Source organism: Crotalus tigris, unplaced genomic scaffold (assembly GCF_016545835.1).
Source record: "Crotalus tigris isolate CLP2741 ecotype Arizona unplaced genomic scaffold, ASM1654583v1 scf7180000017757.759095, whole genome shotgun sequence".
Classification (NCBI taxonomy): Eukaryota; Metazoa; Chordata; class Lepidosauria; order Squamata; family Viperidae; genus Crotalus; species Crotalus tigris.
This window is the reverse complement of record NW_024096617.1, coordinates 565,001-586,541: the sequence shown is the minus strand read 5'-3', so window position 1 is coordinate 586,541 and position 21,541 is coordinate 565,001. Positions and strand designations below refer to the sequence as shown.

The following is a 21,541-nucleotide window of genomic DNA, read 5'->3' as shown; positions in this document are numbered from 1 at the left end:
AGTAATTGTTGTAGAGATTTGTTTATATGTCTTAATTTAAGGGGAGTTAAAGGTTAAGTATGATGTTTTTTTTTCTTTTCTTTCTTTTCTTTCTTTTTTTCTTTTTTTATTATTGTTAACCTTCTTATTAATAACCCTGTACTCTGCTCTGGGAAGCGAGGGGGGGAGGGTTGAGGGTGGGTGGGTGGGTGAGTGGGTGGGTAATGATAATATAGACATGGTAAATGCTTGGGCATTTCCCCTATGCTGCGTTCATGTGTGTGAGAGGGATGAGAGGGGAGGAAGGAGTAGGGAGGAAGTAGGATGGTTAGAGGAGATGAGGAGGGGAGGAGAGTAGGAGGGGAGGAGAGAAGGAGGAGGGAAGTAGGGAAGGTTTAGAGAGGGTGGACGCAGCCTGGGGGGAATGGGCAGGCGGTACCAATGGTTAATTGTATTTTGTATGAATAAATGGAAAATAAAAACTTTTTAATAATAAAAAATGATTAGCTCAAAAAAAAGAAAAAAAGAAATGAGAATGAAATTTAGTACCTCTAATTTATGCCAATACCATTTTAGCTCTCTAGACTAGTTTGCTTTCATAATATTTACAGTATATACAGCTTTATACATTGTCATTTATTCTTTAAACTTTTATCTAGAGAGCCAGTTTGGTCTAGTGGTTAAGGTACTGGCTAGAAACCATGAGACTGTGAATCTAGTCCCACCTTAAGCATGACAGTCAAGTTGCTGACTTTGGGCCAGTCAGTCTCTCAGTCCAACCACTTTACAGGGTTGTTGTGGGGAAAATAATAAGAGGGAGGAGTTTGTATGCTGTTCTGAGTTACTTATAAAGTACTAATCCAGGAGAAAAATCAAGTTAATTAATGTCTCACCTTTAAAAAAATCTCATTAATTTCAATTGAACACAACTTATTCCATCTTGACTGATTCATTCTTCTTTTATATATTTTGCTCACAATTCGTTCCCTCTATATCATCAAACTTCCTTAATATATTTCTTTCATACTGGTAATTCAATCAATTAGTAGTCAATCCACATTAATCCAGTACCCATTCATTCCTGTTCATGTTTTACCATGTAACTTCAGTAACTTATTCCCATTCCATTCAATCTTTATGTTTCTTCTGTTATAGACAGTTTCCAATAAATATTTTCATAATAGATCACATACTTCTCATCACCTTTCTAGTAGTAATTGCATGTCTTAACATTTCTTCTTTTCCCTATCTTTACAAAACATTCCAGCAAAGATTACGATTTCATCTACCTGCACTTTTTCAACATTTAGGTATAATTTGCAGTCATTCACTCCAAAACTTACTTGGTATTTAATACCTAATTTTTAGTTACTTGTTGTTGCATCACACTATTTACCTAACATTAGCTACAAATTATACAGGATCTCAACAACAAGGCATTTCTGCATATAACATTTTCCCAATTTTTATGTCCCCAATTAGCACATCTCTGCATCATCACAAGCATTCCTTATAAATCCATTAATACGTTACACAACCAAAGAGACATAACACATCCCTTCTTATTCTTTGCTAGATTCTGAATTTTGTGCTAAGCATTCCATTTATTATTCCATTTTATTTAGTTATTTCTTTATAAATAATTTAGTTTTTGTAACTTGAACTTCAATGATTCTGGTGGTGCACAAATTTAAATCCAAAGAAAGAGAATAACACCAGAGAACAAAAAAGGAAGACTGACATAGAACAGCTACAAAGCTCTTTGCACAGGGAGGCCACATCCCACCTTTGCCCAAAGTCTGGGAAAAGAGCCAAGATTTTAGAGCTCATTTAAAGAACAGCAGGGTTCAAACCTCTGGCAGGATGCTAGAATGAAACCAATTCCCAGGCACAGTTGGTTTTGTAAGCAAAGCACATTCATATTTAAACATTTCTTCAGTTATGCCATCTGCACCTATCCTATCCATACCATGTGCCATCATCTTCCAGAAATGTTCCTCTGGATTCTGTTAGGACAATCTCTGCAGAAAATAATTTGACATCAAAATTCAAAACAAAGCTAAAGTAAATATCAGAGCATTTCAACTTCCCAGGACCTTCCGTAGCAGATCTCAAAGTGACTAATGAGAAAAATTAGAATTAAACAGCATCATCAAGTGAGAAATTGTTGAACTCACATCCAATGGTTCCAGGCTCAGAAGCTCTCAACAATGGGTTTTTAACACATTACAATTGTTAATTGATAAGGGTACTTGTAATCTGATTCATGTGTAGTCTGTATCTGCATAGCCTCCAATTTTTTCTTCCCTTCCTCTCCAATTCACCTCAAGTTAAATCCAACATAAGTGTACTTACTCCAGGCATCTGATGAACTGAGCTGCAGCTCATGCAAGCTTACGCTTTTAATAACATTTGTTAGCCAGAAAAGGTGCTAGACTCCTGATCTTTTGCTACCATCTATACTGGGTTTCCAACAATTGCACAGTATTTTAATTTCCCTTTCATTCCTCTTGAATATTGACATTTACAGCAATTGTTTCAACTTCATTTTTGATGCATCATTATCATACAAACTTTAGAATACAATATTCCTTGCAATAGTCTTGTTTCAGTTTCACTCCCACTAATTCCATCACTTTTATTTTTAATTCTACTCTGATATGCAAGATCCTAGTTTAACCTTCTTCACTCTTCCAAAACAATTATTCTTTGCCTTCAACTACGTTCTTTATGACAATATTTTTCTCTACATGTACACTAAACAACACTTTAATCATTTTGCAGTAATAATAATTTCACGTATAATTTATTTTAAAATACAAGATTCACACGTTCTCTTTCTGTAGTTATTCTATTCCATTCTAGTTTGTTTAATTTTTCCTTGTCTTTTCACATCCACTTCCTCCCAAAGTCACTCTTCATCCTCCCATCTAGTGGTCTCTCCCGCATTTAGAAACACCCCTTACCCATTTTTTATTGTTAAAATTTCAACATAATCAAAGCAGGCAGCTATTTCAATTATATTCATTCCTTTTTTATTTGTATGTATTAACAGGTTTATGCTTAAATATTAAGCAAAGAGATATTTAACAAAACGGATACTAAGCCACCATTTTCATTAATTTGTGGATATCCAAAAAGACCAATTACTGTTTCTATATTCTGTTGTCTTATTCCCACCCATTCATTCAGGTCTGCTATCAGAATAATGCAGATCTGTTCTCACAGATACCCAACACATATATATTTTCTTTCGTTCATTTAATTTAAAATTCACAGTATTTATATTTAGTTTTCCATTTAAGTTGAAAGCATCTACAATATACAGGTAGTTCTTGACTTACAATAGTTCATTTAGTGACCATTCAAAGATATAATGGCATTGAAAAAAGTGATCAAATTCAGATGCTTGGCAACTGATTCATCTTTATGACAGTTACAATGTCCCAGGATCATGTGATCATGTTTTGAGATCTTCTGACAAGCAAAGTCAATGGTGAAACTAGATGTACTTAACAACCATGTTACTCACTTAACAACTGAACTTATTCATTTAACAACTATGATAGGAAAGGTTGTAAAATGAGGGAAAACTCATAAAATAAGGCAAAACTCACTTAACAAATGTCTTGCTTAGCTTTGCAACAGAAACTTTGGGCTCAATTGTGGTCGTAGGCCAAGGACTATGTTTATACCATGGTTGCCAGTTTCATTAGTATAATCATATATCAAAAGTGTAAACTAGCTAGTATGAATGGATTTACAGAAATGTGTAAAAAAAATCTGCATCTGGCTCTGCATAAATGTAATTCAAACTATTAGTAACAAATTAAAAGACAATGATGTCTGTTTTATTGATTTATATGATCTTCAGTTTTGCTAGTTAAAAACTGGTTGCAAAAGAAAATTGAACAAATAATGTAATATTATTGAAGCTAATTAATAATTCTTCTCACCTTTCAGAATATTCCTCGTATGACTCATTAATGTGAGTTGAATGATCATTAAAAGAATTCAGCCTTTGTTCAGGTCCCCTGTTTTGGAAATCTTGCATCTGTGACTTCTCACTAAAATCACAGTATGATTGATTATCATGGAATGGTCTACTTCTTCCATTGGAATCTTCATCATCAAAATGTTCTAATGACAATTTTCTTCGTAATTCGCTGTAATGCTGCTGGTCAAGGAAAGGTACAATTCTTTGTCCACACTCTCTAGCAACATACTCAAAATCTTCTGCAGGTGGCTGGACATCATCATGAACAGGACAGTTCTGAAACAGTCTTAGTCTTTCCATAGGTCTCTTGTTCAGGAACAACTGATTTTTGTCCTGCAAGGGTGACTGAAAATCATCACTAGACTGCCGATTGTAAAATGGTCTTCGTCTTTGTCCTCGCCCTCCATTGAGCTGGTTATCTGTCGGTCTATGGTTATAACAAGGAGTGTCAGCAAAATGTCTATGCCTTTGACTATAGTCCATATTAATGTCTCCACCTGATACATTTCCTGGAAAGTCATTATCAAGCTGGTGGTCTTGAAAAGATTGAAATCTGTGTCTTGATCCTCTTGTACTAAATTTTAAATCTTTAATCTGCATTTCTTCTTGGTAGTCATCATGAAACTGGTGGTCAGGGAAATGCCTTTGTCTCATTTGTGGCAGTGGCTGGATGTCATCATGAAAATGGTAATCATGATATGGTTTTCGACGTTGCCCAGGACCCTTATTAATAAAATCAAATTCTCTCAATCGGATCTGTTTTGGAAAATCATTGGGGCTATCATCATAAACTCTTGGTCTTTTACCAGGCCTGTTAGGAAAAATTGTTAAGTATTATTTCTTAAGAAAATCAAGTGATAGTATAGATCAGACATGTCAAACTCGCGACGTCATGTGACGTCGCGCAATATATCGGGACGGTTTTGCCATTGCTGGCAATGGGGTGGGTGCGGCTTCCAGATGATGCGTCCAGCCTGCGGACCGGCAGTTTCACACCCCTGGTATAGATTAACAAAAACAAATTATAAAAGGACAAATGTAAATTTCTCAAAATATTTTAGAATTTAATTTGCTCTTATTGAACATCTTCTCTGACCCATATGGTACATGTAAATACACTTACGCATAGGGTCTAATTCTCACTCCCCTGCATTTTGAACTTGGCTATGAAAGCCTCTCTTTCCTGCTGAGGTTGGTACAGTGAGAAAGCTGGTGAGTTGTCAGTAAGGATTCCAGCTAACCAAAAGGAAACTGTAAAAAATGGAGCAATGACCTTTGACCCATGTCCCTGCTTACAGTTTTCTGTACTACTAATATCAATGTGTAAATATGAAATAAAGCTTGAAGATGAGTGCATTAATATTTTTAACATGTTTAAAAATATTTATTATTCCATCAGGGTTAAATTATACAAGTTAGATTTATACAATTCTCCTATCACATGAAGACAAATACATTTTTGGCAGTTACCTAGAATATTCTTCACTTGGAAATCGATCAATATGTCCATCTACATCATTTAGCAGTGGCACAATATCTCCATCAGCATCCCACATATTCATCCCCAGGTTGCTAAGGAATTTCAAAAAAGAATATAACACATTTTTTGCTGAGGATACAATGAAAAAAGACAAAAATAGTGTGATTACACTATCTCCAGTAAAAGAAGGGAGAAGTTCTCAGCAGGATTTATAGCATAATTCTATTGATTATAGGATACTTTTCGATAGTCTCTCCCTGAAATGGCTGTACTCTTGTAGGTATTTTCAATCAGGATATCATCTATCTAAATCTTTTAGGGTTCAATATTTGCTTTCCACTTTACCAAGCTGTATATTTGATGCCTGTTTATAAAATGTTTAAAAAGACAATGACTATTCTGCCTGTTGCAATCAAATTCAGAAAAAAATAAACATTGAAGCTTATTTAAAATGCGTCAGAACAGAAATGGAACATACTCGACAAGAATAGGACTTGACTCACCTTCTCATTGGTTGAGTTTTAAGATCTGTCAAATATATATGACCATCCATATGGTGACCACGTGCTTCTCCAAAAGCTAAACAGGTGGCAAGAACATTAGTTATGTGAAACAGTGCTCTTGGTGAAAAATGGACAAGCTGTTGAGGAAAAGTTGAATAACAACACATAATTCTAGAATATGACTTCTGTTTTTTAGAATTTTAATAATATGCTGATACTAGAAATAACTCTTTCAAAACCACAACTGCAACAGGATGGTTCTCATATAAATGTTCCTATCAGCTGAGCATAGCAAATCAGGAACAAGACTCTGTACAGCTTCTCCTCCCCAAAATATTTTTTTCTACTTAAGCACAAGCAAAGATTGTGCTTAATATTAATTGTTACTAAACTTAGCCAAAGTTCTCATTTAACAGTAAATTGAAACTTCCTTGAATTTGCCCCCGTTAAGTGGAAATGGTTATCAGAAAGAATATTGAAAAAGTTGTCATAGTAACTGCAGTGACTTGAAACTGTATATATTTGGATTTCCTCTTTGTACCACCAAGAGAGAAAGACATTTTTTTCTTCCTACAAATCTCTGCTTATAAAATAAATTGTTTGCTATTGCATCCAAAACTGACCAATGCCTCTCACTGGAGTCCTATATTATACTTCTTTTTCAATCACAAAACTTATCCATTGCTATGAACATTTCTTGTATATCAGCCACAGCACCATGATTTTGACATGTCAATAAATATACAATAAATATAGAGACTAATGTACAGGTAGCCCTCAACTTATGAACACAATTCGGCCCAAAATTTCTGTTGCTAAATGAGACATTTATTGAGTTTTGCCCCATTTTATGACTTTTCCTGCCACAGTTGTTAAGTGAATTATTGTAGTTATTAAATTAAGAACACAATTATTAAGTGAATCTGGCTTTCCCACTGACTTCTGACTTGTCAGAAGGTTGCAGAAGGGGATCACGTGACCCTGGGACACTGAAACCCACATAGATATGAATTAATTGCCAAGTGTTTGAATTTTGATCACATGAGCATGGGGATGCGGCAGCAGTCATAAGTGTGAAATATGGTCATAAGTCACTTCAGTGTTGTAACTTTGAACAGTCAGTAAACAAACTGTTGTAAGTCAAGGACTACCTATAGTAAGTGAATTGCTTAATCACTAGGCATTTTTGCAAGGAGACAATGCCACAAAATCAACTTTCCAGAAAAACTACAAGCAGTATTAGGTCTGGACTACCTAAAGAAATTACATGAAACACTTCTCCTTTTATTATACAAGTACAAAGTGCTTTCATTCAAATATAGGAAGGGAGGCCATTTCCACTTCCAGCATGGAAATCCTGCTAGAATTCCATGAAGCACATTTTTGTGTTATGAGCCCGAGAGCGAAAGCAGGGGAGAAAATTCTTCAATTCACGTGTGATACTTTGGGAAGTGGTATGTTGGTTCTCGGTTACAACAGCTCATTCAACCAAACAGTATTGCATAACCTTGGATTCTGTTAAAATGGCACGCAAATACCTTGGATTGCGGTTTCTGGATCCCAACCTTCAACATCAATAAGATATCTAAAGGAACATAAATACAATTATGGATGACCAAACTATCTTTGTAGTGAAAGTAATTATTTAATGTTTGCTGTAACACTTACCTGCATATAAGATAACCTGTTCTATTAATTCCATTAGTACAGTGTACTCCAATGAGTTTCTCTATTGGAAAAGCAAAACGAAAATTAAACAATGCAAACATGTGATGTTAATGCATGATATAAAGAAAGTTTTTTTTTAAAAAAAATACTCTTTAGTAGATCCATGCAATTACATTTCTCTGAAACTTTGATTCAGAACTGGAAAAAAATGGGAATTTGGGAGCAAGTTGTGCGACCTCTGCTGCATATGTGTGATCAAGAAGAGGCAAAATCGATAGGACCAACCACTCTTAGATTATGAGAGGGGTGGTCTAAGTCTTAAGATGGCTTTTTCTTTGGTTAACAGGTGTTTTATGCTATTAAAGTTGACACCAAAGGTGACAGCTTTGTTAATTGGCATGCAGTTTGGGTAGTCTTTGACTTAGCAATTGTTCAAAGTTACAACAGATCCCCCAACAGCTCTTTACAACTTGCCCCATCCTGCAATCACGTGATTGCATTTGGGGCATTTGGCAACTGGCCCGCATTTATGGCCATTTGAAGCACTCCATATTTATGACAGCTTTGCCAGAAACTGGTGTTACTCCTGGTTACTGGCAAAAAACGGCCCATAGAGTATAATGGATTTGTTTAACGTCCACAAGGTTAGCTTTACAACTGCCATGTTTGCTTAACGACCACTGCAAAAAAAGTTGGTTGGTTATGTGAGGACCCACTTTATGATTTACAACTGTTTTTGTCAGGTCAAAAGTTGAGGATTACCTGTATATTAGGTAGAGAGTAGCACTCTTTTATAACCATGTGGGTGCAAGACACCCCATTCTATCTTCTGTGTAGAATGTAGAAACCTACCCCAGGCTATGTTTGATGTTTCTGAATTAGAATAATATGGATATATAAGGGTAATTATTCCTATATGATACCCAACCTGTCTGCCAAAATTCCAATTGTTCTGGCTCTCTAGTATGAAATTATAAAGGCTGTTATTTACCATTGTCTGCATTTTCCCACAGGAATTTTCTGACCCATTTTTTAAACTGTAGAATAGTAGGATCATCTGGGACTTCAAGTCCTACAGTAAAAAGTTTCTTATACTCCATACTTTTGGGCAAATCCTAGCATGGAAAGATGAACAAATACTACAGTTAATATAGTAATTTATTACTATATATCTTTTAAGATTCAGTATTTTACAATTCATTTTTAAAGAAATTAAGTGCATAGTGGCATTACGTGAATAATCTTACTTTTTTATGTTGCAGCAATCTCAATTTGTGTTAGTACAACTTGACCTCTAAATACAAAACTCAGTGCAACTTCTACAATGGAGATCTTTACATTTTTTTCTTCCTCACCTCATTCCAATATTTAATAGGAATTCTGGTAGTGAGAGCACCTGTGAATAAAGCTAAACTGTTGTATTGTGGCATATGACAGCATGGCTAGTGTATTGGTTTTAAAAGTGTTTTCATGATCCCACTCTGATGTCACTTGAAATTCCTTTTAACACTTTTTTTCCAGTAGTAACATTTTATGAGGTTACTTAAAAATAGATATTTCATTGTATAAGTGCCTCCATGACAATTGGAAGGGATATCTGCAATCTTTAAATTATTCCTTGTTTGTTTGTTTGCTTGCTTGCTTGTTTATTCAGTTTCTACAGCCACCCAACTCAGCCAAGTGACTCTGGGGGGCTTACAGTTCTAAAATTCTAAAACAATTAAACAATTCAAAAAACACTAAAACAATAAAAACATCCGTAAAATAAATAAGTAGAAACGGCAGCTCTGATGATTAACCAACTAATAGTAAAGCCAAGTGACAGGGCCCTTAACGCTTTCCAAGCCTCCGGCCCGGGTACATAGCCAAAATGTTTACGTTTTGTAAAAAGCCAACAGGGTTGTGACCATTCTAATCTCCAAGGGGAGAGTATTCTGTAAGGCAGGGGCTACAGCAGAAAAAGACCGTCTTCTAATTCCTGGTAGTTAAGACTCTTTGGCTGACAGGATCTGCAGCATGCCCAATCTCTTGGATCAGATTGGACAGAAAGAAACTCTTGGAAAAAGAATAACCTGGTCTCAAACCATCTAGGGCTTTAAAGGTGATAATCATTACCTTGAATTACATCTGGAAATAAGCAGCTAAGTTTGAGAAGTTTGATTTAAAATCAATAAAACCTTTTGACAAAACTTTGTGACACTGAGTTTAAGACGTCTACACTATCTTATTGGATTCTATTGAATTCAGTGGGACTAATTTCAGAGTAGTCATGTGTAGGATTGTGCTGCCAATCTCCCTGTCACTTAATATTCCACTAAAGCAGGCGTGTCAAACTCGCGATGTCACGTAATGTCGCGCGATGTATCGGAGCTTTTTTGCCATTGCCGATAATGGGGTGGGCGCGGCTCCGGTATGATGAAACCAGCCGCAGGCCGGCAGTTTGACACCCCTGCACTAAAGTAACCAAAGTCGAAATTCTAATGTTCCATTGCAAAGAAACTATGAGAAACACTTTCATTTAGATTAGTGTAGAATACATTTTAAGATTTTAGTTCTTCAAAATGCAGAGTAAAATACTGATATATTAGATGATCTAGCATTTAAGAATAATGATTCCTTCTTGTAGATACAAATTATGCACTCAGAAGATACTGCCATATTCACAATGGAAGCATATAGATAGTCCTCAACTAACAACCATACAACCACTCAAAGTTAACAGCAATGAAGAAAGTGATTTATGACCATTTTTCACACTTATGACCATTGCAGCATCCCCATAGTTACATGATCAAAATTTGGACGCTTGGTAACTGGCTCATATTTATGGTGGTTGCAATGTCCCCGGGTCATGTGATCACCTTTTGCGACCTTCTGACAAGCAAAGTCAGACACCAGATTTATTTAAGTAACATGTTCTAAGTTAACAATTGCAGTGATTCACAACAATTGTGCAAGAAAATGGGACAAAACTCACTTAACAACTTCCTTGCTTAGCAGTGGAAGTTTGGGGCTCAATTGTGGTGGTAAGTGAAGGACTACTGTATAACATTGCCTTTTTTGTTTGTGAAGTATTGGTGATTTTCTTCTCTGTGATTTATGCTTTAATTTGTATTTTTTCCAGCTTCTAGGGAAGTTACATGACACAAAGTGCATCTCTCTCTAGAGTGCTTCCAGTTCTGCATACGCCAATCTAATATTATAATATTTTTCATTCCAAAATCCTAGTGCATCTATCTTTCGCTTCAATTTGCATCATATACTAAGCTCTAAGCTCTCAAGAAAGGATATATCTTATTGTATTTTGCAAAACATGTTTGACATGGATGAATAGTACCATTAACGAGCATAATGCATTCCCTTTTTTCTTTCCTTTTAAACTTCCTTCTTTTCCTATGCTACTTACATCCTACCCCAAATTGAAGGGACTTTTAGTCATTCACCACATCAAGTAAACAGAAAAACCTAGTAGGAAATAACTAAATTCATATGAATATAAAAAATTAAAAAAATACAGACACAAAAGAGAGGTTAAGTTATAAACCAAAATCAGCATCCAAAGTCAGCCATGTGAGCCAAAAACAACTTGGGAATAAAATTATTATAACCAGACTATAGAACTGCAACAAGGTGAGTGCTGTGTATATTCCTTGGGGAAGATCGTTCCATAAAGTTGAGGATGCTGTGGAGTAACGATCCCCAACTTTTCTAGCTGTGTGGATTGGCAGTAGCAGCATCGGCGATGGTGGGGGCGGAAAGGATGGTTTTGTGTGCGCGCCTGCCACTTGCCCAAATGGAGCTTCATAAACTCGCCCGCCATTTGCGTGGCCAGTTCCCAATGGGCTGCAGACTGGTACTGTGCCATGGACTGGGGGTTGGGGATCTCTGCTATAGAGAATACCTACTGTCTCTCTCATGCCTATTAACTTTCAGCAGGCTTTCTCCTGATGAATGGGCTAGGTGGGTAGGTTCATTTCCAGCAAGAAATGAACAATCTGTAATAGAACAGTTCCTCTGATGCTGAAGACTGAAAATTCCATAACAACTTGAACTATTTCTATATCATTATTGAAAAAAAATGGGCCAAATATTTTTATTATCCCCAGCAAATACTAATTTACTATTACCTTGATATCATAGTATCTTGTTGTATATGTTAAATCAATGATTAAACCAAGCTCCATATTGAAAGCTTTCACTGCAGCAATCAGATCTTTTGGTGTAAACTTTTGAGTTGGTGTAAGTCGATGATTGATTACCTAGGATGCAGAAAAAAAATAAGTACAGTAGGGAAAGATATTCTTATGCAGATAGAAAAATCCGACTCATTAAATTTTTAAAAAATAGTTAAACTGAAAACAAAACTTAAGCATACAGAACTATCAGGTAGTTTCTAAGCAAATAAATAAATTATTTAAAAATAAATAGAACAGCTAACAGTCCTTTCAAGGACTGAAGTTGCTTTTCTTTTTACTCTAGTTGTATATATTCTTTTACCACAGGCTAGTATAGAGATAACAATAATAAATATTTCATATTTTATATTCCATACTGAACAAATGCATAGACTCTGAAAGCATTCATCCAATGCTATGATTCTGAATTAAATATGAATAAGTGAAGTTACTTGTTCTACAGAGAAGTCAGTAAGCAATGTCTAGGTAGAGTAGGTAATTGTGAAGTAAACATCTTTTATATTTGCATTTCCATCTTTTTGAAGTATATTTCATAATGTATAACTCTGTATATTCTTAGATAGTATTACTATTTATCAGATACAAAGTTGCTTCAACAATAAGATTTAATTTAATAAATAAATATATTTAATAGATTTAAGACTTAATAAATAAATACACAGCAAACAGAAATACCCTTTCTTCCATTTTTGAGGAACATCATCAACAGTAGAACTAGGAACAGTGCTATTCAAATTAAAAGAAAATGTCTGTTTCACCTATTATGTTTTCAAATTAATTCATATGTGAACCTTTTCATCAGCTTTAATGAGCAAACAAAGGCTAAGTTACTTGAATAAAAATGTAAGAGGAGTAAATGTACAGCATATGTGTACAAGCATATGTGTAAATATAAGCATATATATAAATAAACTAAATGAAATAAAAAGAATACTAAATGTTTGTAAAAGTAAAATGGGGAAAAATGTACTAAGATCTAAATAAAAGTAGCTTGACATTGAAGTGCTTGAAGTGAAGTTGATGAATATGTGCATGAAAATACAGGTTTAATTATTAATGAAAAGGTTTATAATGTATGCAAAACTATGAATTGATGTCATTGAGATTGCTGTGGGTGTATTTGAAAGCATAAATCCATTGTTGGGTGACAGTGTGGTGATTGCTGCATGTTATATTTCGGTGAAAGACAATAATGGAGAACCAGTGGGTGAATAAGGAAAAATTTTGTGCAATATTCTGAATGAATTTGATCATAGGAAAAATGTGCAAACATGCAATTGAAGGTTAGCTATTTAATGTCAGAGTATCAAATGTAAGTTTATTAGATTTAAAAAAACTGAGGAAAGATATGGTTCCCTCATTAAAATAAATGCCGACCAAAGTAACAAATACTCCATAGTAGAGGTAGCACTGATGACAGAGGGATTGTGTGAAAACCATATAGCGTAATTGGTCTTATTTAATAGTATATTAAATGCTGTTATCCTCTGAAGGGAAACTTAATAGTCAGCTGTCCAGAGATTCAAATGTAACTACAAGGGTGATACATTTTTGGCCAGTATACTTTGAAACATCTCTTTAGAACTGAATCTGTAGTATTGCACAGATTCTATTTATAGTCAAACATTGATTATATAAAATGAATCTTGCTGTATTGATTTCCTTTTGTAGTTAATATAATTTCATAGAAATAGTTTTATACATACCCCTTTTAAGGGTACTTTAAAAGCAATGAATCGAGTTCCTGGTATAGGCTGTCCAACTGGTGATACATTCCTCCATCTAATAAAAAGAAGACATATTTAAATAGAGAAATGTTAAAAAAAATATGACTACAATACCAGACCATCTTATTTATCTCTTGAGAAACCTATATGCGGGTCAAGAAGCAACAGAGAGAACTGGACACGGAACCACTGATTGGTTCAAAATTGGGAAAGGAGTCTGGCAAGGCTGCATTCTGTCACCCTGCCTATTTAACTTATATGCAGAGCACATCATGAGAAAGGCAGGGCTAGATGAATCAAAAGTTGGAATTAAGATTGCCGGGAGAAATATCAACAACCTAAGATATGCAGATGATACCATTCTAATGGCAGAAAGTAAAGAGGAACTAAAGAGCCTCTTTTTTAAAAAAATATATTTTATTGGTTTTATAGTTTTAACAAAAAGTACTTAAGACACACCGTGGTGTTTGGGTACACAAGGATTCCAACATAAAATCACACAATAACAGCTCAACTTAATACATTCGCTATCATCTCTCTATTTCCCTCAAGTAACATAGTAAATTTAATACATTTCATTTCTATCTTAAATTTCTATTACTGCTAAACCTGTTTATTAAAACTTAAAATCAAATTCAATTACCATAATCAGATAATGTTTTACATCAGCATATTATCACTTCAAATACCTCTTACAAATATATTCAAATTCTTAATCCCTCTCATCCCTTTTTTATCACCAATCTTATTTATTTCTTCTTCCAATAATAAGTAACTTAATAAAAGGAAAGAAAAACAATATTATCATATCTTATCAAATCATCTTATTATGCACAAACATCTCTTAAGTAATTAAACATTACACATGTATATAGTTATAGTTTTCTTACTTCTAAATCTAAATCATGCTCAAAATTTGCCCATAATTATTTAACCTTTCAGTCAATAATTCGATTTTTGTTAATTATAGTAGTCTTTGACTTAATTCATTTCCATTCACTAAAAAAAACCAAATTCCATCTAATTAATTATCATACCATGTCAAAACGTATTATTATACGCAAAAATCTCCTAATTAAGCATTCCAAAAATTCCAGTCTAAATCAATCTATTATTCCAAGGAGTACATTCTTAGTCTCTATAAAGCCAAGTTTCTTTTTTCACTCCACATTCAACTTTCATAATTCCATATCAAATTTCCATAAAACAAAAAGTCATCAAACTAAATTAAACACACACATATATATATATAATTGTAATTTTCTTACTTCTAAATCTAAATTATTATCCTTAAAACAATCCATAAAACCAACATTGCCTTTAAATCCATTAAATAGTTTTTACTAACTTAAACACATATGTATATAACTGCATTTTTCCGTAATCATTATCCTTAAAACAATCCATAAAGTCAACATTGCTTTTTTACTCCATTAAATGTTTTTAAATTTATTTTTAAGTCTAATTCTGGGTTTCTTTCTCTGCCACACCGACTTCCATAAAGACGCTTCCCTTTCAACCAGTAAGTCCATTCTCGATGCTTGTAGGAATGTTTGAGCAAACGTATGTCCCTTTCTCTACAGTAAGCATCTTTTTTCTTTTTCAACCAATAGGTCAATTCTTATTGCTTGTAATAATCTTTGAGAGAATATAGATCTCTTCCTCTGCAGTAAATGTCTTTTTCTATTCTCTTTGCGATATAGTTGCTTTGTATTTTGAAGTCTTAGTCTTTGCTTCTTCTGGTTCTCTAAATTGCTGGATAAGGGATTGTCAGATGAAATAAATTCCACTTCTATCTCTGTAAATTCCTCTTCTGGCACATTTTGATTTATGTCATAATCAGTTGTAACCTGGACATCATTTTGGGCAAATATAGTAGAGTCTCTGGATCTTAATTCTAAAGTACAGTTCTTAAATGTAGCACAAATTTCTGCAGTGGCCTCATAGATCTTTTCCAATATAAGTGCAGAATTCAATTGTATCTGAGGTTTCTCCATTTTAATACTAATGCTTAAAAGGAGATCTCTTTTTCTTTTTTGTAGAGGCTTTGTTTAGTGTAGAAACACCCACCCCCACAGCTTCACAGGTGCACAGCTTATCTTTAATGTTTTTTAAAGTTCATAAGTGAAGTTACAGTATTAGATTTTCGCCACTAGATGTCCTCAGTGAGTTCAGAAAGTCCTTTCCAAAAGTCAATTCTTTTTTTTAATTTTTTCTGTCTTTTAAGGTTATATATATAGGTAGAAATAGTAGATTTCTTAAAAAGGAAGGAGAAACCTTTTCCTTTTTTTTTCCTTTTTAGTGTCCCAATAAAAATAGACTATAGCTTTTCAGTATTTATAGAGTGCCTTTCTTCCCGTAAAAAAGCAGAAGCCGCCTTTCCAAGCCAGGGAAATAATTTCAAAAGCTCTTTACAGGCACACCATTGAAAAAAAATAAACGGAAAAGAGAGAAAAATATGAAAAAAAATTCTCACCCGAATTCACCACGCGGGCACTAAAAGCTTAGATGTTCTTCGACTTACGGTCTGAAGCGGCAGGGCGATCAGCCATTTTACTGGCCGATCTTCTTCTCCGTCGGTCCTCAGAGTTTCATCCGGACAGCTGGAGGAGCCGCCACTTCTCCAAAGCTGGACCACAGCCTCCTCGACAGAAGTCGCACTCTCCAGGGAGACTTTGGACCCGTATAAGGGTCCACCGACGGAGGGAAACCTAGCTGACGAGAAGTCTCACCGTGCGGCTAGTGACACCGCGAACCGGAACCGGAAGCCAGGAACTAAAGAGCCTCTTGATGCGGGTGAAGAAGGAGAATGCAAAAGTTGGCTTGAAACTCAACATTAAGAAAACTAAGATCATAGCATCCGGCCATCTCAATTCCTGGCAAATAGATGGGGAAGAAATGGAGCTAGACAGATTCTATCTTCCTAGGCTCCAAAATCACCACAGATGGGGACTGCAGCAAAAAAAATTAAAAGACGCTTGCTCCTGGGGAAGAAAGCTATGGCCAATCTAGATAGCATACTAAAAAGCAGAAACATCACCCTGCCAACAAAAGTACTATAGTCAAGGCCATGGTTTTCCCAGTTGCAATGTATGGCTGTGAAAGTTGGACCATAAGAAAGGCTGAGTGCAAAAGAATTGAGGCCTTTGAACTATGGTGCTGGAGAAGACTCCTGTGAGTCCCTTGGACTGCAAGGCGATCAAACTGGTCAGTCCTAGAGGAAATCAACCACGACTGCTCTTCAGAAGGCCAGATCCTGAAGTTAAAACTCAAGTACTTTGGGTGCCTAATGAGAAGGAAGGATTCACTGGAGAAGAGCCTAATGCTGGGAAAGATTGGGGGCAATAGACAGAGAATGAGATGGCTGGATGGAGTCACTGAAGCAGAAGGCATGAGCTTAAATGGACTCCAGAAGATGGTAGAGGACAGGATAGCCTGGAAGAACATTGTCCATAGGGTCGTGATGGGTCAGACACAACTTCGCAACAACAACATTTTATAGAAAGCCATAGTGCCCTGATACAGCAATTCACATTACTGAACCAATCACTCATGGGAAGAGAACTTGGGCGTCGGAATCTACAGAAGTTATACTGAACTGGAAACTGGGTTCATCCACCTCTTAAGTCTTCAGTCAAAATGACTGTTTCTGCTAAAATTGATATTTTTTTAATTAAAAAGTCTACATGCATTTTTCAGTCCAATGTTGCCAAGCCTTGGGGCCTTATATACACACTCTTTTTTATACTCTTTGCAAGTATGCATAAATGTTTAATGAATTCTCCTCCTCCTTTTTTAAGTTTTCAGAAAATGACAGTAATGCAAAAGAAACAAACACTCCCATCCCAACTAGACATGGGTGGTTTTTTTTTTCTGCTTAAACAATGGGTTTGTATGTAGTTTGACTAAGGTATAAATTAGTGGGGTTCGTATATCAGCCTTTGGAAGCTTAGGTTCATGGTCTATTTATCTTTGTAAATACCAAAATGCACTGGATCTAATGAAATCTTAATACATGATCCAACACTTGTAAACTCCACTGACTTCAGCCACATTTAGAGTACTGTAAGAAAATGTGTCCTTAATGTTTTGCTTGATATACAACAGTGATACATAAAGTTACAAGCAGCCCTCCCAAATCTTGGCTAATGTTTCCAGAGCCCTTCCAAGAATTCTGCCATCTTTGATTTCTTAATATGACAAATCAGGGAAAAGATTAAATATATAAGGGAACAATTATATTTAATTTAAACGAAATTCAAGACAATGGATTTGTGCCTGGTCTTATCAGCTTCTACACCTGGCCCATGTATTTCATGAAAGGTGTTCCTCAGCCAAATGTGGTCTCAGCCTACACACACACAGACACAAATTTAATTTACAACAATAACACAACCCAGAATGTGGTACTACTAACATTCACAGATTTTACATTTCCTTTGTTTTTTATGGGGACAAAGGTAATGAAAGGAAACATGTTCTAGGAATGGAATCTAGTATAGCATCTGTTAGCTTTCGATTCAACAGAATGGAGATCCTCCTTAATTTAAATAAATGCTAAGAAACGCATATGCATATTGTAACATCATATATGGTGTTATACATTTATTTAAATTAAACTTAAGGAAATACAGAATTATTTGCAAAAGTTATTTAATATATTACACATAACAACTTTTTTCCTCAAAAGATTATCTTCTGATAAGTCTAGGCTATATTACATAAAACATTTATAAAATTTAAAAGTGCAAGAAGTTATATTAGTCTATTTAGAAACCTATTAAAACATGTATTATCAAATGAAGAGTTGTTCTGTTCTAGCATGTTTATTGTAAACTGAGACCTTATGCAGCAGCCACAAACTAACATAATGCACAATATTTTTTTATCAAGACTGTAATACCCGGAAATCCTGCCATATCACATACATACACATATGCATAACACAAAAAGTGAATCATTAAATAAAAACATTAATCTGTTTGGGAACTGTAATACAACTCAATAATAATACAATTACTATTGTGAGATAATTAATTTCAAATTAGAAACTCTACTGGTTATGGCTGGAATAAAAGACTGTGGATTGATGAGATTATGAGCTAATCATCTCAGAATGTACAGGTAGTATTCAACTTATGACCACAACTGAGCCCAAAATTTCTGTTGCTAAGTGAACTTTGCCCCATTTTATGAACTTCTTTGCCACAATTGTTAAGCTGATCACTGTTAAGTTAGTAACAATCGTTAAGTGACTCTGGCTTCCTCATTGACTTTTCTTTTTTTTTTTTTTTTATTGAAATTTTTCAAAAATTTTACAAATAAAAATCCACCCCCCCCTCCCAAACCACCCCCCCCCCCGACTTCCCAGAACTGAATATAGGATTATTTAACAAATTTTAAAAATAACATTTACAATTTATAAAATAATTAATAATAATAATACCTCATTGACTTTTCTTGTCAGGAGGTTGCAAAAGGGGATCACATGACCCTGGGACACTGCAACCATCATAAATATGAGTCAGTTGCCAAGTGTCTGAATTTTGATCACATGACCATGGGGATGCTGCAATGGTCGTAAGTGTGAAAAATGGTCATAAGTCACTTCTTCCAGTACCTTTGTAACTTTCAAAAGTCTCTAAACAAACTGTTGTAAGTCAAGGACTACCTGTATATGGAAGTTTTCATGAATAATCTCTTTTTGCCCATTCTTTTGTAATTAATATATTTCTAGGACATTTGATGATAGTTGTAAGAGGTAAAGTAAGAAAGAGTTCAGCTGAATAAGTTTCTGGAATGTTTTTGTGGGTCTAAAAATTCTTTTTTTTTTTTTTAATCTTTTCAGGGAACTTTCCCTCAGGGATTTTGATGCTAATGCCCCTGGGAGAGGAAACACCTGAACCAATGTTCAATAGTGATGCCTGTTTGTTTGCTTTCCTCTTTTTCAAAGAGGGTGAGGTGATGGACCAGCCCATCTAAGCAGGTTTTCAGACTTCATAAATGTTGCTTTTATCAAAAGTAACCAGTTCTTCTAGTTACAGATTGTTTATTTTCAAAACCACAAAAATCTCTCCATAACGCTTATTTTTTATTTATTTTTATTAATTATGAGGATGTTTATATGCTGCAGGGTAAACCTAGCAAATTAAAAACAGAAAAAGAAAAAAGAAAGTTAGACTCAGGTAGCAGTTGATAAAACACAGCAATGATGGAATTCTCTTTAAATAACAATACTTTTATACTGATTTTAAACTGAAGGATTACTTAAAAGTTTACTTTTTAAAGTTTGGCATCACATCTGCAGAAGTCATTGCTTGGGATGCCATTGATTCAAATTATTAATATAATTTTAGGTAGAGAGGGAATAAAACAATTTTAATTCACCTTTTTGGCTCTGGGATCCTACACAAATTTAATCTGGTTATATTAGGGCCTTAAATTGGCAGCACCACCAACAAAACATGCTGCATAGAAGAAGAAAAAAAGAGTCCTACTGAATAGTGGTGTCAAAGGTCCTAATGAACTTGGTCCTGTTTTATTAGATACACCTGAAAGGAGACGATTCCGTTGGTATCTTGATTCCAAATCTTTAATCAGAATGTTTAACTGGGTCTAGAAACAGACCGGAGATAATGAACCATTGATCTATTGAATCATTATGTACAGTCCAAGATAACAATTGCTGTGTAATTGAAATTTCTATATATTTTCAAGGCAGACGCATTAAAAATGCATTGTAATAACCCCAAAGGATAGCTATTTAAAAAAAGGAAAGCAAATCTATTAGTTACAATTCTTTGTTAAATAATAATGGGCAGCATTTATTTTTTTTAAAAAAAATCCAGTATCCATTGATAATTGTTTTGACTTTACATTGACATTTAATGGAGTACTGGAAAATAGAACATAAATTTTAAAAAATCTGGAAACCTTCAGCATAATAAGATACAGTTAAAAAAAAATTCCCTTGCCATTTTCAGGATCTTTAGGCATCATACTAACACCCTGTTCTTTGTGCAAATCTAACTGTTCTGTGCGTCATGTAACCTTAGAACAGTGTTTCTCAACCTTGACCATTTTAAGGCATGTGGACTTCAACTCCCAGAATTCCACAGCCAGCAATGCTGGCTGTGGAATTCTGGGAGTTGAAGTCCACATGCTTTAAAATGGTCAAGGTTGAGAAACACTGCCTTAGAATGAATTGCAGAAAGACTGCACTTCCACTCAGTGCCAATTATTTCCCATCAGTTAAACTAGTTTTGTAAGGAAAATATTTAATAGTAGATGCATCATAACTGTCAGGCATAAATATCAGATCTACATGTGAAGGTCCAATTAAATTGATTTATTGCTGCTTACACCTATGTACAAGAATATTCTCAACTAAGGGTTAGAACTTGCTAAGTAAGATAAGGGTCAACTCAATTCAAGGGGTTTGGACTTAGTTCGCTTGTGGCTAAGTAGAGATTCTAGGCTGATCCCTCTTTTAACTCTGCCCCCAGTTCTGTCACTCCTTCCCTTACAAAATTGTTATAATAATCTCATAACAACATAATAGTTTAGTGAGCCAAAGTGGCTGAAATAACATTTCATTTGGATTGCTGAACACCAACAATATACCGTAAATGCCGGCGCATAAGACGAATTCCGCGAGCGCTGAAATCGGCGCCAAAGACGGGGGTCGTCTTATACGCCGGGTCGCCTTGTACGCCGGCATTTACGGTATATCTGAAATTTGATATGAATGACTAAAATCCAATATATTCTTCAGTCATATGTGCGTATAAACTTTTACCGTAGGTCAGGGGTAGGCAACCCAAAACTCTCAAAGAGCCATTTGGACCCGTTTCCCACAGAAAACAAAATACCAGGCGCTGCAAAACCCTTTTGACATCTAAAATGAAGATAACACTGCATATATCCTTTTTTACTTTTAATATATGTATGTATGTATGTGTGTGTGTGTATATATATATATATATATGTAT

The 21,541-nt window shown here is 34.9% G+C and overlaps 1 protein-coding gene across 4 annotated transcripts in view; it reads right to left on the bottom strand.

Annotated features, from left to right (window-relative positions):
* The window catches only part of LOC120306905, a 37,085-nt gene that overhangs the window by 6,554 nt on the left and 8,990 nt on the right, over nucleotides 1-21,541 (bottom strand). For 3 of the 4 annotated variants that reach the window (XM_039340943.1, XM_039340941.1, XM_039340944.1), the window contains exons 3-10: nucleotides 13,530-13,605; nucleotides 11,755-11,886; nucleotides 8,619-8,742; nucleotides 7,628-7,688; nucleotides 7,498-7,544; nucleotides 5,960-6,035; nucleotides 5,447-5,548; nucleotides 3,936-4,787 (exon numbers count right to left, since the gene is read on the bottom strand). In XM_039340943.1, the coding sequence (XP_039196877.1) occupies nucleotides 3,936-4,787; nucleotides 5,447-5,548; nucleotides 5,960-6,035; nucleotides 7,498-7,544; nucleotides 7,628-7,688; nucleotides 8,619-8,742; nucleotides 11,755-11,886; nucleotides 13,530-13,605 (1,470 nt within the window). Of the gene's footprint in view, nucleotides 1-3,935; nucleotides 4,788-5,446; nucleotides 5,549-5,959; nucleotides 6,097-7,497; nucleotides 7,545-7,627; nucleotides 7,689-8,618; nucleotides 8,743-11,754; nucleotides 11,887-13,529; nucleotides 13,606-21,541 lie in introns of all 4 variants that reach the window. The other variant, XM_039340942.1, reaches the window with a different exon arrangement.